The sequence below is a fragment of the Zea mays genome, chromosome 10, assembly GCF_902167145.1.
Source record: "Zea mays cultivar B73 chromosome 10, Zm-B73-REFERENCE-NAM-5.0, whole genome shotgun sequence".
Lineage (NCBI taxonomy): Eukaryota > Viridiplantae > Streptophyta > Magnoliopsida > Poales > Poaceae > Zea > Zea mays.
Window position 1 is genome coordinate 106,711,049 of NC_050105.1, and position 14,595 is coordinate 106,725,643.

The 14,595-nt window shown below is 43.1% G+C and overlaps 2 protein-coding genes, 4 non-coding genes and 2 pseudogenes across 13 annotated transcripts; 1 reads left to right on the plus strand and 7 right to left on the minus strand.

Moving 5' to 3' along the window:
* Positions 1-237: 237 nt before the first annotated feature.
* On the minus strand, positions 238-954 carry LOC103641535 (protein DETOXIFICATION 19). The gene is made up of 3 exons (XM_020545444.1): positions 914-954; positions 415-829; positions 238-324 (listed from the first exon to the last, which is right to left on the minus strand). Exons 1-3 carry the CDS (start codon positions 952-954, stop codon positions 238-240), a joined length of 543 nt encoding a protein of 180 aa, XP_020401033.1.
* Positions 955-3,211: 2,257 nt separating this feature from the next.
* On the minus strand, positions 3,212-3,305 carry LOC111590349 (small nucleolar RNA Z103). The gene has a single exon (XR_004853480.1). It is a non-coding gene; the product is annotated as a small nucleolar RNA Z103 (small nucleolar RNA).
* Positions 3,306-3,400: 95 nt separating this feature from the next.
* On the minus strand, positions 3,401-3,496 carry LOC111590346 (small nucleolar RNA Z103). Its single transcript, XR_004853477.1, has one exon. It is a non-coding gene; the product is annotated as a small nucleolar RNA Z103 (small nucleolar RNA).
* A 99-nt stretch (positions 3,497-3,595) lies between these two features.
* LOC111590350 (uncharacterized) lies at positions 3,596-3,663 on the minus strand (annotated as a pseudogene).
* Positions 3,664-4,128: 465 nt separating this feature from the next.
* Positions 4,129-4,223, minus strand: LOC111590348 (small nucleolar RNA Z103). The gene has a single exon (XR_004853479.1). It is a non-coding gene; the product is annotated as a small nucleolar RNA Z103 (small nucleolar RNA).
* Positions 4,224-4,319: 96 nt separating this feature from the next.
* LOC111590347 (small nucleolar RNA Z103) lies at positions 4,320-4,415 on the minus strand. The gene has a single exon (XR_004853478.1). It is a non-coding gene; the product is annotated as a small nucleolar RNA Z103 (small nucleolar RNA).
* A 2,830-nt stretch (positions 4,416-7,245) lies between these two features.
* On the minus strand, positions 7,246-7,611 carry LOC103641536 (salicylic acid-binding protein pseudogene; annotated as a pseudogene). Its single transcript, NR_161211.1, has 2 exons — positions 7,496-7,611; positions 7,246-7,380 (listed from the first exon to the last, which is right to left on the minus strand). The product of NR_161211.1 is annotated as a salicylic acid-binding protein pseudogene (transcript).
* A 2,140-nt stretch (positions 7,612-9,751) lies between these two features.
* Positions 9,752-14,116, plus strand: LOC100284432 (actin associated protein). 7 transcript variants are annotated; one of them, NR_159399.1, is made up of 6 exons: positions 9,807-10,164; positions 10,246-10,336; positions 10,440-10,537; positions 10,631-10,682; positions 13,747-13,815; positions 13,902-14,114. NR_159399.1 is itself a non-coding variant. In XM_035963077.1 (5 exons), the coding sequence occupies exons 1-4, from the start codon at positions 9,898-9,900 to the stop codon at positions 13,777-13,779; spliced, it is 489 nt and encodes a 162-aa protein (XP_035818970.1). In that variant the 5' UTR covers positions 9,752-9,897; the 3' UTR covers positions 13,780-13,815; positions 13,902-14,116. The 7 variants fall into 7 exon arrangements, 5 of the variants coding, with proteins under 5 accessions (XP_035818970.1, XP_035818971.1, XP_020400682.1 ...); XM_035963077.1 differs by lacking the exon at positions 10,631-10,682 and having other exon boundaries at positions 9,752-10,164; positions 13,902-14,116; XR_559748.4 differs by having other exon boundaries at positions 9,755-10,336; positions 13,902-14,116.
* Positions 14,117-14,595: the final 479 nt, after the last annotated feature.

The following is a 14,595-nucleotide window of genomic DNA, read 5'->3' on the forward strand; positions in this document are numbered from 1 at the left end:
GCTATATTGGACTCATGCATCTTAAATTCCTGTGTATTGTATTACTACTGGTACAATTTGTAGTGTTACACTGATGATGTATTGATGATGGCTGATGAGCAAACACCAGACAGCTCTGTCGAAGCCTGTTGCTGATGGTTCAATGTTTCAGCAACAGCACATGGCAAAAAAGAAAAGAAAAACTCTTTCTGGATTCCTAGCAGACAAAATCGTTGTCCTTGTTGAACATGGTCAGGTCTAACTCCTGCCAGTTGGTTCGCAGGGTGATGAAAAGAGGACGCAGTTCTGGCAGAGGAGGCCGCATATCTGCCCCATCCACAGCCCCTGGACGACACATGCATGCATTGTTAATTTGGTACATTAATTATTTGGTACATGAACATTCATTCATTCAGAATAGAACACATATTGTACCTTGGTTTGGAAGCCGAGCGTGAATCCGAAGAGGGTGGCGAGCGGCAAGCCGATGACATAGAAGGCCACCAGGTTGGTCCACGCCGCCAGGTGCTGCCACCCGCAGCCCCTGGCGACGCCGCAGAGCACCCCCTGCGTGGAGTCCAGCACGACGGAGCCGATGAGCAGCGGCGTCATGGAGGCGAAGGCGCTGACCACGGCCTCGCTGGTGGTGAAGAGGCGCACCAAGAGGTCGTGGTCAAGGCCCAGAAGCAGCAGGAACGCCACCCCCAGCATCAGGGACAGCGCCAGCGACACGGTGAGCGCCTTCTTGGCGTTGGCGATGTTCCGGGCTCCCGGCTCGTTGGACACCCTTGTGCTGATGACAGCGACGAAGCCATAGGTGATCATGTATGATATGGCTTCGGTGTTTTGGCTGCCAGCAAACATGTAGAAATTACCACTTTATGTATTGTCGAAATGAATGATGATAGTAGTTAGAGTAAGTTAAGTTAATTACCACATCGCAATGATGGAAGTGCTGAGCTGAGAGTCGGGCATCAGCCCTACAAACATCACAAGGATCTCGAACGACCAGTACTCGAAGTTTCATGTAACCAAGTAAAATAATTCTAGTTTTGACAATTGTCACTCAAGTTTCTAGAAGTCTAGCATACAGAGTTGAAAGTACACAGACCCACAGTCCTGGAACATAACTTGAGTCTTATTCACTATGGATTTTTAGTGAGCCTGCAAAGGATGATGGTAATCCCTCTACACTGGCAAGTGGTAACAACATCATGTACGTGTCCAAAAGGGAACAGAGAACACACACATACAACCGACAAATATCATACATCTCATGGATTCTAGATTCTATATATTTTATAGTTTTCAAACATTTCATTTCAATGCTGCAACCTGCAACTACTACATTTACGATATTTTTCTAAACATGAATACACTCTGATACGGATATCTGTGGTTTCACTATATTTACTGTGCATAGGGCCCTGTACAGACCATGGGAAAACTCGAGTCAATCGTGCTAAAATGCATCCACAGAAAAGGAAACCGACGTCACTTCAATCAATGTGCAATAAGAGATAGCAACAGACCACTACAATTAAAACCCACATACCCAATTTCTGTAAACACTCTAGGTTCAATGGTCAAGCTGGTGAACATCTCAATATAAGGTCAAGCAGGCAGTACGGATATGTAAATTACCAGTTAATATCAATAAATCTTTATAACCATATTCAACATTGACATATGAATTGGGATTTTTAATTAGCCTTTTCTGCCCAAGATGGTACATGGCTTGACATATTGAATGCCAAAGTATGGGAAAGCCAAGAGAGAAGTTGCAGAGGAGAAAATAAATCTACATTCATGCAATTTTATGACCTAGGGCCATGCTGTATCATGGATTCCTAAATTCTATTCTCTACACTATGTTGTTATATTTTAATGAAGTTTAGTATGGGTCTTAAAATTTAAAAAGAAGAATATAATGTTTTTTATCATCGAATGAACACAAAATTCACAACTTGCCAGATCCAATACCACGCAAGGTTATTGTGGACAAACACAGATATGTACATAATACATATACTAGGTGGGTGCCCGTGCGATGCCACAGAACACAAAGCGAGCCTCTAACGGACTTAGAGCCCTGGCAGAGCTCTAGGTACGTGCTCGTGCGTTGCCACGAGACAAGAAAAATACCGTGCATCGTGATATAATACCCGTGTATTGTGACAGCGACATAATTACTCACTTCCAGTGGCATAGAGGAGCATCTAGGGCTAATGGATTCAAACAAGTTGTTATCCAAGCAAACAATATGCAAACATAGGCAGGATTCATACAAACCATTCCCCAAACTCATGCCAGACAGAGAATCAACTGACATGCTCACATAATTTTTACAATCACCAAAAACAAAATCATTTCAAAAAAATACATTCAACATGAACCCAACAAAGCTTACATCAGGCATCCTATTAACCTGCAACTTGCAAGTTCTTAGATACGAGGAGATGGTTCAGTTGGTCCATATTAACCTGAAAGTTCTTCTAAGATTCAAAGAAATACACAAATGTCATATATCAGTTCTAGAAAAAAAAAAGATTGTCGTATTTTTTAGACACACTTTTTCCCTGGACCGTAGCATTTCACAAGACGTATGGATTAATGCATGCCTTAGCATTCAGTGTTTTATTCAACAATAAAAGAACACTGTAAATGTTCTGATAGAATTATGTCATGTTTTTTCAGAAATTGTTATGCGAACGACCAAAAAATTAGAACCTACTTATACAAGATCTAGTGAAATTCTAGTTGTGTTGATGCATGCTACCAACAATACATCCTGCATTCAATCGGTTCCATCGAGCTGCCCTTGGAAGAGTGAACACTATAACACAAACAAAATATAAATCTGAAAGAAGATACTCAAAACAATTGTACATAACATAATCCACAAAAAACACTATAACACAAACAAAATATAAATCTGAAAGAAGATATCCCCCACTCATGCTCAACCAGTGATATCATGCACAGGTACCATATACGCACAAAACAGGGAGAGGATTATTATGGCGTTGACTCATACACAATGGCCATATAAATTCATCCATTGGTAATCAGTTTTCAACGCAGAACTCAAATGTCAGTCACTTAAAATAACTGTTTGGAATAAACAGTCACCTAAAAAGAGCAAGCAATGACAACAAATTTTATGTACAAGCTTAAGATAAATTCAGAAATTAAGATACACAACGAATAAAGCAAAACAGCAAAACAAACAGAGGATCAGAATTCTGGCTTGGTTTTCTCAGATGAGAAATTATAGCGCTCATTATGTTCATGTCGATCATCTAGGAAAGGGTCATCATATCCTCATAAGTGTGCAACATAGTTAAAAGAACAAAAAACACAAAAGGAGGCTACAAAATAAGCACTACATAAATTTCATAAATACTTTTATGCATAAATGGAGGATCAGAATTCTGGCTTGGTTTTCTCAAAAGAGAAATTATGGCGCTCAATATGTTCACTGTCGATCATCTGGAGAAAGGGTCATCATATCCTCATAAGTGTGCAACACAGTTAAGATAACAGAAAAGGCACAAAAAGAGGCAAGAAAAAAACACCACATGGAATTCAGAAATATTTTCTCATAAATGGATGATCAAAATTCTGGCTTGTTTTCTCAGATGAGAAATTATAGTGCCCAGTATGTTCACTATCGATCATCTGACCTTCCACTGATAACATTAAGTATAGAGTGAACAAACATTGAGTGACGTGTCGATAAAAATATGTCGTCCAGAGAATATTTTGCCACAAAGTTCATAGCGGCTGAGATCATGAGCCCTATTCTCCTTCTCTCAATGTCGTATTTCCATCTTGACATAAAATATAAATCTGAAAGAAGATATCCCCCACTCATGCTCAACCAGTGATATCATGCACATGTACCATATACACACAAAACATGGAGAGGATTATTATGGCGTTGACTCATACACAATGGCCATATAAATTCATCCATTGATAATCAGTTTTCAACGCAGAACTCAAATGTCAGTCACATAAAATAACTGTTTGGAATAAACAGTCACCTAAAAAGAGCAAGCAATGACAACAAATTTTATGTACAAGCTTAAGATAAATTCAGAAATTAAGATACACAACGAATAAAGCAAAATAGCAAAACAAACAGAGGATCAGAATTCTGTCTTGGTTTTCTCAGATGAGAAATTATAGCGCTCAGTATGTTCATGTCGATCATCTGGGGAAAGGGTCATCATATCCTCATAAGTGTGCAACATAGTTAAAAGAACAAAAAACACAAAAGGAGGCTACAAAATAAGCACTACATAAAATTCAGAAATACCTTTTATGCATAAATGGAGGATCAGAATTCTGGCTTGGTTTCCTCAAAAGAGAAATTATGGCGCTCAATATGTTCATTGCCGATCATCTGGGGAAAGGGTCATCATATCCTCATAAGTGTGCAACACAGTTAAGATAACAGAGAAGGCACAAAAAGAGGCAACAAAAAAACACCACATGGAATTCAGAAATATTTTCTCATAAATGGATGATCAAAATTCTGGCTTAGATTTTCACAAGAGATGCATCTGCTAGAGATAAGCAGTAAGGACATTTATCTTATCATAACTATCTATTGGCTTCAAGATTGGAACACCCTCACCTAGTAGTTAGCCATCTAATTCAGCTAAATGCTATGGAAACCATATATGGGTTTTAGGTACATCATACATGAACATCTAATCACGAAATCCTAAAGTTGACAGGGGTATGAGTTGACTGCACTTTGGATAGTAGACATTTAATATTTAAAATACAATTAAATACACTATAGTTCAGATTTTCACAAGAGATGCATCTGCTAGAGACTAAAAATTTTTAGTGTGCTAAACTGAAGATCACTTGGCACATACCACTTTGTCACGCTCTTAGTGAAATGGATTGGCTTGTTTGCTGCGATAGACTGTGGGTCTACACTTGCTATCGTGAGAGTGTACATGTCCGAGAATCTTGGTAATTTAGAAGAAATAGTGAGGCCATTGCTGCTGAAAGAACCCTGAGAGAAAACCCACAAGTTAGCAAAGCTATAGACACCAAATTGTTAATAAGTACTGAATCAAACCAGAAGAGACATCTCAGAACTGTCAATAATAATTCTCCTTAATTCAAACAAGATCACGTCAATATCTAATCAGTGAGGCATTCAACACCACATCAAGGGGACGTGTTCACCAAAAAGCTACTGATTGAAATCACTGTGTGCACACGTAATCACTGTATTGATACCCGTGCGTTGTTCCTGTGTGCACACGTATAATCAAGGGGGCACCACATCAATTGAACATGTCCATTAGCACTGATTGAACCAGAAGATTTCAATTAAGGAGTGCATATAATCCTGTGTGCACACGTAATCAGAAGATTTCAATTAAGGACACCACATCAAGGGGACACCACATCAAACCAGAAGATTTCATGCATATAATCCTGTGTGCACACGTAATCCTTTAGCACTGATTGAAATCATTGATCAATACTAAAGACATCAAATAATAGCGAGCCATGCAAATGGGTCTAAGATTAATGCCTTTAGTCCTATTTAAATAGTACACTTGAGAAATCGATATTGTATCAGATTTCCAAGTGGTAGTAAAGATCATTGACAGTATCCTTTGTTGTATAAAAAATATTGGTTTTGTGTATTAACAAACATAAAGTGTAACTTACAAGCGACGACGAGACGACCCACTTGGCGTGGTCAAATACGACGATGGTGAACCAGCCATCACATGCAGTCCAGACCCTTGGCGGTGAAGGCGATCTTGTGCTCCAATAGCGTGCCCCACGCCTTGCCGCTCAGCGCGTATCAGATGGCTAGCTTGAACATGTCCATTGGCAGGAAGGTGACAACGTTGTATATCCAGATGACGCCGGCCCACTCCCACCCGATGTCGAGGATGCGCGCGTAGCCGATGGTTGGAATAGCCGCGAGAAGGGTGGTGATCTGCAGTGCACATATATTAAAGTTGGTTGCAGTCACAAAATGGTTTTGACAAGAAAGGGGCATATTTTTCTTCTAAAGTTTGTAGGCTATGACAGCTCTGAAAAAAGAAAAACTATAAAAAAATACACTATAAGCTATGGTCTCAGTAGGGTCATGGGGAGGAATTTGGGGGGAGATTGCTGCATGTGCTCCAACATCTAATTCAGGCTATGACAGCTTGAAACTGTTAGAAGAACAATCTCGCATTATTGCCTAGTCTCAAGCTGAACAGAAACAACAATATGAGGTTATAACAAAATTGCATGCAAGAATTGAGGAGCTAGAGCATATGGAAACATGAACATAAGAAGATTCAAAGGCAGCTTGATGCATACAAAGAGATGATGGGCAACACATTAAGATATGCTCACTGCCTAAAAGATGAACCTTCAAAGCAGGAAAGCACCCTGCAATGGAAATTGACGAAAGCATGAAGTGCTCTTGATGAAGCAAATTGTGCCCTTACTGGCAAGAAGAGTGAGCTGAGCCAGTTAGAAATCAATCTCCATCATCAAAAGCAAGCAACTGAGCATAAATCTCTATAATCTGTGTGCAGAGATTTTGATGAGCTGTACTGTAGTGCATCATATAAATGACATCATAAATATCTATAATCTGTATGACCACCATTTGATTGATGAATAAGATGACATTGTCGAACTTAAAGAATACCGCAAAATAGAAGTTCTACAAGCGATAACGACTGATCAGCTGGAAGTCAATAGATCACTACAGTAAATTGCAACAGGCAACATCATGAGTCCAGACTGTAAGCTTAACACAGATAAGGAATCGATAGAACATTGCATCCATCTTTTTAAAAGAAAAAACAGAACAACGACCCATTTTTGGAAAAAACATGGAAAATTGAAGACGAACATACCTGCACAGAATTGTAAAAGACCTCCTCCTCGTAGTTAAATAGATATGGATATAGATATAGTAGATGTTAGCCTATCTGCAGCAAAAAAAACGGAGCGATAACCAATTCTCCAGGACAGTAGCGGACGCCAGCAATATCTAGTATATCCGCGCCAAAAAAATATCGGAGGGAGAAACAAACCTCCTTCAGCACACGGGTAGCGCACGCCATTTTCCGCAGCATCGAGTATATCTGCGCCAAAACAATCGAAGGGAGGAACCCTGGGCCGCCGCAGGATCGAGTGACCGACGAACGTTTTCCCTTTCAGCTCGACTCGCACGAAAGGTACGGTAAACATATGAGGATAGAGACGACGTACCTCGGGCGAGCAGAGCTGGGTGAACTTCTCTCGGATGATCCGGGGCCCGAACAGCATAGAGGTGGTGAGCTTGCCTTCGCCGTCCTGGGGTTTCACCTCTATGTCCATCCACTCCAGCCACTTCCCCTCCACGAACTGCTCGATACGGACAATAAGCTAGCACATCAAGAAAATGACACACACGCCAGGATCGGAGAGGAGCCTCTCGAATCTAGGGGAAAGCAGCTGCCCGATCGCGGCTATGCCTCACCTTCTCCAGCACGTGCGACGGCCGCGCCGCGCAGTCGGGCATGAAGGCGCAGAGGAACACCACGGCGGCGACCTTGTCCGGGAACGTCTCGGCGGCCAGCGCGACGCTCACGCCGCCGAGGCTGTGGCCCACGAGCACCACGCGCTCCCCGTCCGGGAGCGACGCCAGGAGCTTCAGCAGCGGCTCCGTGTAGTCCCGGAACGTGGGCACCTCCCGCAGCGCCCGCGGGTCCACGCCCGACGCCGCCAGGTCCGGCTTGTCCGTGCGGTACCCCGCTGCGCGGAGCGCCGTGGCCACCTTGAACCAGGACCAGCCGCCTAGGCACCCGCCGTGGACGAGCACGATGTGCTTGCCGCAACCCTGGGCAACTGGGAGGACGGGGGCCATGCGACGGATCTGGGGCGTCGGGCAACGCGAGACCGGGGGCGTCGGGCGGCGGCGTGCGAGGGACGGGAGGAGGGCCGAGGGAGGGGAGAGTGGGAGCAAGGGGCACGATGTGGCGAGGTGGGAATGAGTGGAGCGGATGATGTCGCGGGGTGCGAGTCGCAGGCAGAACGGCGTAAGTGTGCACGCCTACACTCCTTTCTTAAGGAGTAGTAGAGATAAAGGCACAATGATTCTAGCAGAACTTACAGACTAAAACAGGCACCACTAATGCAATCTTTCCAACATCCTCATCTGCTTGCATTATCTTTTTGATCCAAGCCTGTTACAATAGAGAACATAGTTTCTACTGGCAAGTTTCAGTCATTCACTACCATTTTAGAACGGAAATCAACTAAACCAATGTCCTAGGTGCATACCAGTAACTTCATTAGTCCTTACCTCTGAGAAGCGAGAAGGAGATTAGCAAGTGAACAACTTACACAAATCAGAGGGTAAGGAGATCATCACAGCATACATGAATAAGGACTACGATCATGAAACGAACAAAGCATATTATTGCCTATTCATAAAAAATAGCTAAGCCTACGGACAACTATAATCTACTAAATAAAAAATCTTTTGTTTGTTGTTTCCCACACAACACATAAAACCAAGCTAGTAATGACTATCACATACAATACTATACTGGTGCAAAACATTACTCTGTCCTTTAACATAGCTAATAGAATGCTGCAGATAGAAGCTGAGACTCATCAGCCAGGATACCGCCCAAAAACTAAAATTGACAAGCCAAAAAGTAACCAGCCGACCGAATAGTACAAACTTACCTATGTGTGCACAGACTAAAGCAAACATCTCAGCATTTCCCCCATTTCCGGTGGCATATTTTGAAAAGAATTATCTCGAATCGACTATCGATCCACCCTAGTTTCTACACCACGCAGCACGAACAGCGCATAAAAAAAACCCGAATAAGAAGCTCGCACCTTCATAGGGCGACTGCGCCGGCCCAAGGATCATAACGTTGAAGTAGCGCATGTACCTCGGATGGGGAAAAGAACGGTGTTCCCTTCTGAGCAACTCTTGGAGTTCATTATTAGCTAGAGTACTCTAGTGGGATGGGATCTAAATTAACCAGCAGTGTTCTATAATCTCGCCAGAAAGATCATTTTTTTGCAGCAAAAAAAAATCGGATTTTTTATCCAAAGAACATGTCATCTCCAGCAGTGGTTTTGAAGGACCAATTTCTACTGAAATAGAAGCAACAAAACCACAGAAGAAGAAGCAGGTACTAACACTGGTAGTAGAGGGGGGTTAGCAGAGAAGTAGCAACTTACTTGGATGGCAGGGCATCATCCAAGGATTCGAGCGTGGCCAGCACCATCATGCCGAGCCCCTGCGCCTTGCTCTCAACCTCCTCCTCCTCCTCCTTGTCGGATGCGGAGTTCTCCTCGATGGAGGAGGAGCTGTCGGACGACGCCGCCCCGATCGACGAGGCCTCCGACACCGCTTCCGCCTCTGCCTCCGCCTCCTCCTCCTCGTCCGTGGTACGGGGTCAACAATGGCCATAGGTGGCGGGGAAGCTTCCGATGTCGAGGCCGAGGTGGCGGCTGGCACCGCGCGGGAGGAGGAGCCGAGTCGCTGAGATGCCCTAGAGGCGCCAGCTGCCCTGATGGGTCGGAGAGGGAGGGGCCGGGGCGGAGATCGACGCAGATGGCTCCTTTCGTTTCGGTTGGATTGAAGAAAAATTCACGTCCGCAGCCACGCGTCAGCAAGCCAGTAGCAGCGTCACCGTGAAGCGCGGACATGCCTCCGATTCCTAGTAGCTTTTAACAAGAAGTAATATATTTCAAAAAAAATTAAATTGTCGAAAAAGGAAAGGGACTTCAGAAAATGTTCACTCCCCTTCCTCGGCATTGGCGTCACATTCGCAGCCGTCTCACTCCTCTCGCACAGCATCCGCTTCTCCTGCCAAACCCTAGCACCTCCGTCCTCCGACCCCCTCAGCTCCGGCGATGGCCTCCACCCCGCACCCTCCGCCGCTCATCGGCAAGTCGGGAAACCTCACGGTGTTCTTCACGCCATCGGCGGAGCACGAGAGCCCGGGGTCCGAGTTCTCTACGCCCCCGACGAGCCCTCGCGCCGAGGACTCCCCTGAATCACCACCGGCGCAGACAGCCCCTCCGCCCGCGCCTGTTTACTCAGTATCCACGCCGCAGCTTGTCAAGATGGTCTCCCCGCCGCTTCCCGCCGAGAAGCTCTCCCGACCCTCGCTGGTCCAGGTACCGTCGCCGCCCGTCAAGTCGGTCTCAACGCCGCTGCAGGCACCAAAGGTCTCTTCCTGCTCCTTGCCACCGGTCCAGGTGCCGCCATTGCAGTTCGGGAAGGCTTCGGCAGGATCAGATGGATCGCTGCTTGCGTTCTTCTGGGACGCGGTTGCACGCATGCAAGAAGGTGACTTGGAAGAGAATCCTTCGTATTTAATTGCTCTGGTTTATTTTTATTTTAAGGTTTGTGACTTTGAATTTTGATATGTGAGCAAAATATTTTGGTTTAGCACACGCGAGCTTGGACGAGCACATCTCGAGATGGTTCGGGCTGGACCAGTCCAAGTACCAGTGGGCGCTCAACGACTATTATGAGAGGACCGGGCAGGTTATCCCATACTTCAGTTTCTTGTGAATGCATTCTTAAGTTCTTAACATAAAATAGCAAACGTGCTCACCGTTTCTTGGATGTTTTTCTAAGGTAAAACATTCAATTCCTGCAAGGTTGGCACGTCATAGCTATATTTATTAAGGTGTGAGTTGCATACATCTGGTTTAGATTTTCTAAGAGTATACTGCACTATAGCCATCTTAACTTTTCTAGTTATTTTAAATTACATTGTATTCTGTCCACTGCTGCAATCAATTGCAAGTTTAGTGAGCAGTAGAAACTAATTTGCTAGATCATGAAGCTCAACAAGAAATTGTGCAACTTTATATGTTTGCTAATGGAACTCTTTATTTCACAATAGGAGTTCATGAAATTATTTATCTATTGAGAGGTGTTGTTAGAGTGCGCACCCGATTCGGTCCAATTGTCTATACACATGAGCTAGCGCCTTAGGTCCACCAGAGCCCACAACATACCAAGGCCTTGTTCCTAACTCAACCCAAAAGATTAGTCGGATAGGTGAGGGCTGCCCTTGCCTATATGTTGTGCTACCCCCGCCATCATTTTTTGGTGTGGGACTAAACCTAAGAATCTCCCTTGTCACATGTTGGGCCCAACTCTTTACATCACACAACCCTATGTGGTTTCCCCGAGTCCAACGCTATGTCACACTCAATCCGTCTGGCCTATGAGACGTTGACAGGCTCCATCATCACCATGTGACCCCTGAGATTTTCTAGTTTTTTTTACCATGAGCTTTGATACCACTTGTTAGAGTGCGCAATAGATTCAATCCAATTTGCTATACCCATGAGCTTGCACCCCTAGGCCTATGTCCACTAGAGCCCACAACGAACGAAGGCCTTGTGCCTAATTCAACATACCACTTGTTAGGTGTCCCACATTAGAAATTAGTGGTGGGGTGCACAACATATAAGGCGGGGGCAGCCCTCACCTACTAGACTAGTCTTTTGAGTTGAGTTACGATAAGACCTTAGTATCATTTGGGTTCCAGTATACCTGGCCTCGGGGTGCCAACTCGTGGATATAGTGAATTGCACCAAATTTGCTACAAACTCTAACAAGTGGTATAAGAGTCCATGGTTAGAAAATCTAAAAAATATCATAGGTGACATGGTGATGGGGTAGATTGTTAGGTTTAATCCCACATTCAAAATTGATGGTGGGGGAACAATATAAGGCGGAGACAGCTCTCACCTATCAGTTTAATCATTTGGGATTAGTTAGGTCTAAGGCATTGTTATGTTGTGGGCCCTTGTGGACCTGGACCTCATGAACGTTGGCTCGTGGGTATAGTGAGCTGGGCCAGATACGCTGCAGTGGCTGCACACTAACAGAGAATCTTAGTACTTTTTTTTGTAGTTTCCCAAATCTGTGATTTTGAGGCACTATGTGGTGGTTTTAAATACCCCCTCCCTTTTGTGGTTGAACCAGTTAATATTTTTTCGTGAGCTGACTGAGCTCTCACCAAATATGTAGTTGCATTGTAGTTGTAGGTATTGGACTATGGCTGTATCGAATTATTTAGTGACACATATTTGCTATACACAGAGATGATTTAGGGGGCGTTTGGTTTATGGAATAAAGTGGTCTATCATCATTCATTCTTTAGTTTTTTATTTGATTGTGGAATAGAGTGAGTTGATCCATCACCACATAATTTCCTTAGAAGCTAATAGTTAGTACTAGTATGAGGAATGATTTTCCTTGCAAGTATTGGGCTTCCCGCTTTCGTTTAAGAACTTGAACATAGCGCAAGTTCTGAACATCATAGACCACATTGCTTCCCAATTGCCAGGTTGGAGATCTGATCTAATGAACAGGGCTGGGACCTGGGAGGTTGGTAATGGTTCAATTTGTGATGACATCTATGGCGATTTATCTGGCTATTGCCTCAGACCTCCCCCCTTGGGCTCTCAAGGAATTTTACAAGACATGATCTAAAATCCCTTGGCTGTTTTTTGAGAATGATTTTGGCGATTTTCACAGAAGCGGACTGAGAAGAAGCGTTTGGCACCCAGAAGTTGATCTAACGGCAAGAGTCTAGCCACAAGCCGAAACAAACAGGCCTATTGATGTCTAGGATCTTGTTTCGAGTGTGCAGTTGCAACCTGACTTAGCACTGCCTCTGAATAGTACTAATCCAAGTCTGCCTATAGTTCTTTGGCTCAGTGCAATTTGAACCTTGGAAACTCATTTGGAATACTTGGACGCCGAAGAAGTGTCAATTTTTCCTCTGGCTTGCTTTTCCATAATAGATGCTGGTTCCTTGTCTTCCGTCGCTATGGGCTACCGGAGTTTTGGGTGTGTTGTACTCTTCTGAGTTCTTAAGACCGTGTTCAGCAGAACACTGTTTTACACTGTAGACTATACTGTTCGCAGAGTGGAGTTTGAAATAGGAGATAGGATGGGAGATAGAATGGTTAAGCTGCTGGAGATAGTCTAATGCAATGATACACAGCTGTTCTACATATTCAAGAAAAAACTAGTAAATGGACTCATGATACCTCAGTATTCACTCCCTTGATTCGCCAAACCAAACATTCCATTAGAGTTGCAGTTGATGCCATTGTTGTTGTACAAGGATTCGGCAATGCTAAAATGATTCAAATTTGTTTTTTGTGTGTGGCATTGTCAATTCCTGGGCTGAAGTGGAGGCCTGGTGCAGTGTGTAGCACTTGAGTCCTGAAGTCCCTGTGGGTTTGAAACAACCTCATTGCAAAATGTGTATGAGCGTTAGGCTGTGTATAAATACCCTTCCCTAGACACTAAGGGCTTGTTTGGGTAATCTTGGATTGGAGTGGATTGAGGTGGTATAAGGTGTATTGAAGTGTAATATAAACTAATTTCCCTTTCAATACCTAAAATACACTTCAATCTACTTCAATACCTCTTTATCCAAACAAGTGTTCGACACTTGCTATGCCATGATTGTTCGATTCTAGCTAAAACGGGCATATTCTTACCGTTTGGCTACTCATACTTCAATTATGCATAAATTCATTTTTTTTCCAATGCAGAACTATAGTGTCAGTAAGGTTATTATCACCATTGTTTTGTACTCAGAATATTCTTTATCTTCAGTATTGTGAATGTCACTGGAATGTTTCCAGCAATCTAGCCAAATCAATACTCTATAGTTATGTTATCCACAAGAGATTCACACGGCTCTAATTCTGTGACAGGAGATAGATTTGAGCAACGTTGGCACTCGTTAGCAGCACAGTTGTAAAAATTCAGAAAGCTTGAAAAAGGTATGCTCTCGTATTCGAGCAGACAGACACCTTCACTTGCCAGTTTCTCTGATGTTATTTTTTATTTTGAATGATTTTACTTGCAGTGGATTATTTCTAGTTTTTATGTGTGTAACTAAGCTGGTGCCGTGTCAAGCTGCATATAGAATCCTTTTGGTTGCGTGAAGACTGAGTTCTCTTTTTCTGCACCCGGAAGCTCTTGGTTGTAACAAATCCATATTTAGCACCTTTATTGTAGCTTCGTTGTGGATAAAGAAAAACCTTGCTGACCTTTTTTTTATTGTACCTTCATTTTCATTTTCGCATTGTTTTTTCGAAACGGGGCAACCGCAAACGAGGTCGAAGACGAAGACGAGACTAGCGGGATGATAAAAACGAATCAAAATGAATGAAATAAATTGATAACGGCTCGGAAGTCGGACATAAAAAGCGAAAATGTAATCACATAGTATAAAAATAAAATAGTATTTTAATCGATCTCATCTAGACATATAAAAGCAATATATTATAATAAATATATAGCCACTAAAAAATAATTGTGATGTGACATAGTTGCTAATCATTGTATTATGTAAACGAGATATTTTATGTGGATAAAAATAGGATATTCAGACTAAAAAAGGAAAACAAAAACAGTTTGAAGAATACTCATACTGATTCTGCATCGTTTTCACATTTGTCTAAAAAAATACTTAAAATGTCCATAAATATAAATTCAAACAAACCAATGAAGAAGACAGTGTGGAACGAAATAGGGCGGATATATCTAGAGCTAATTAT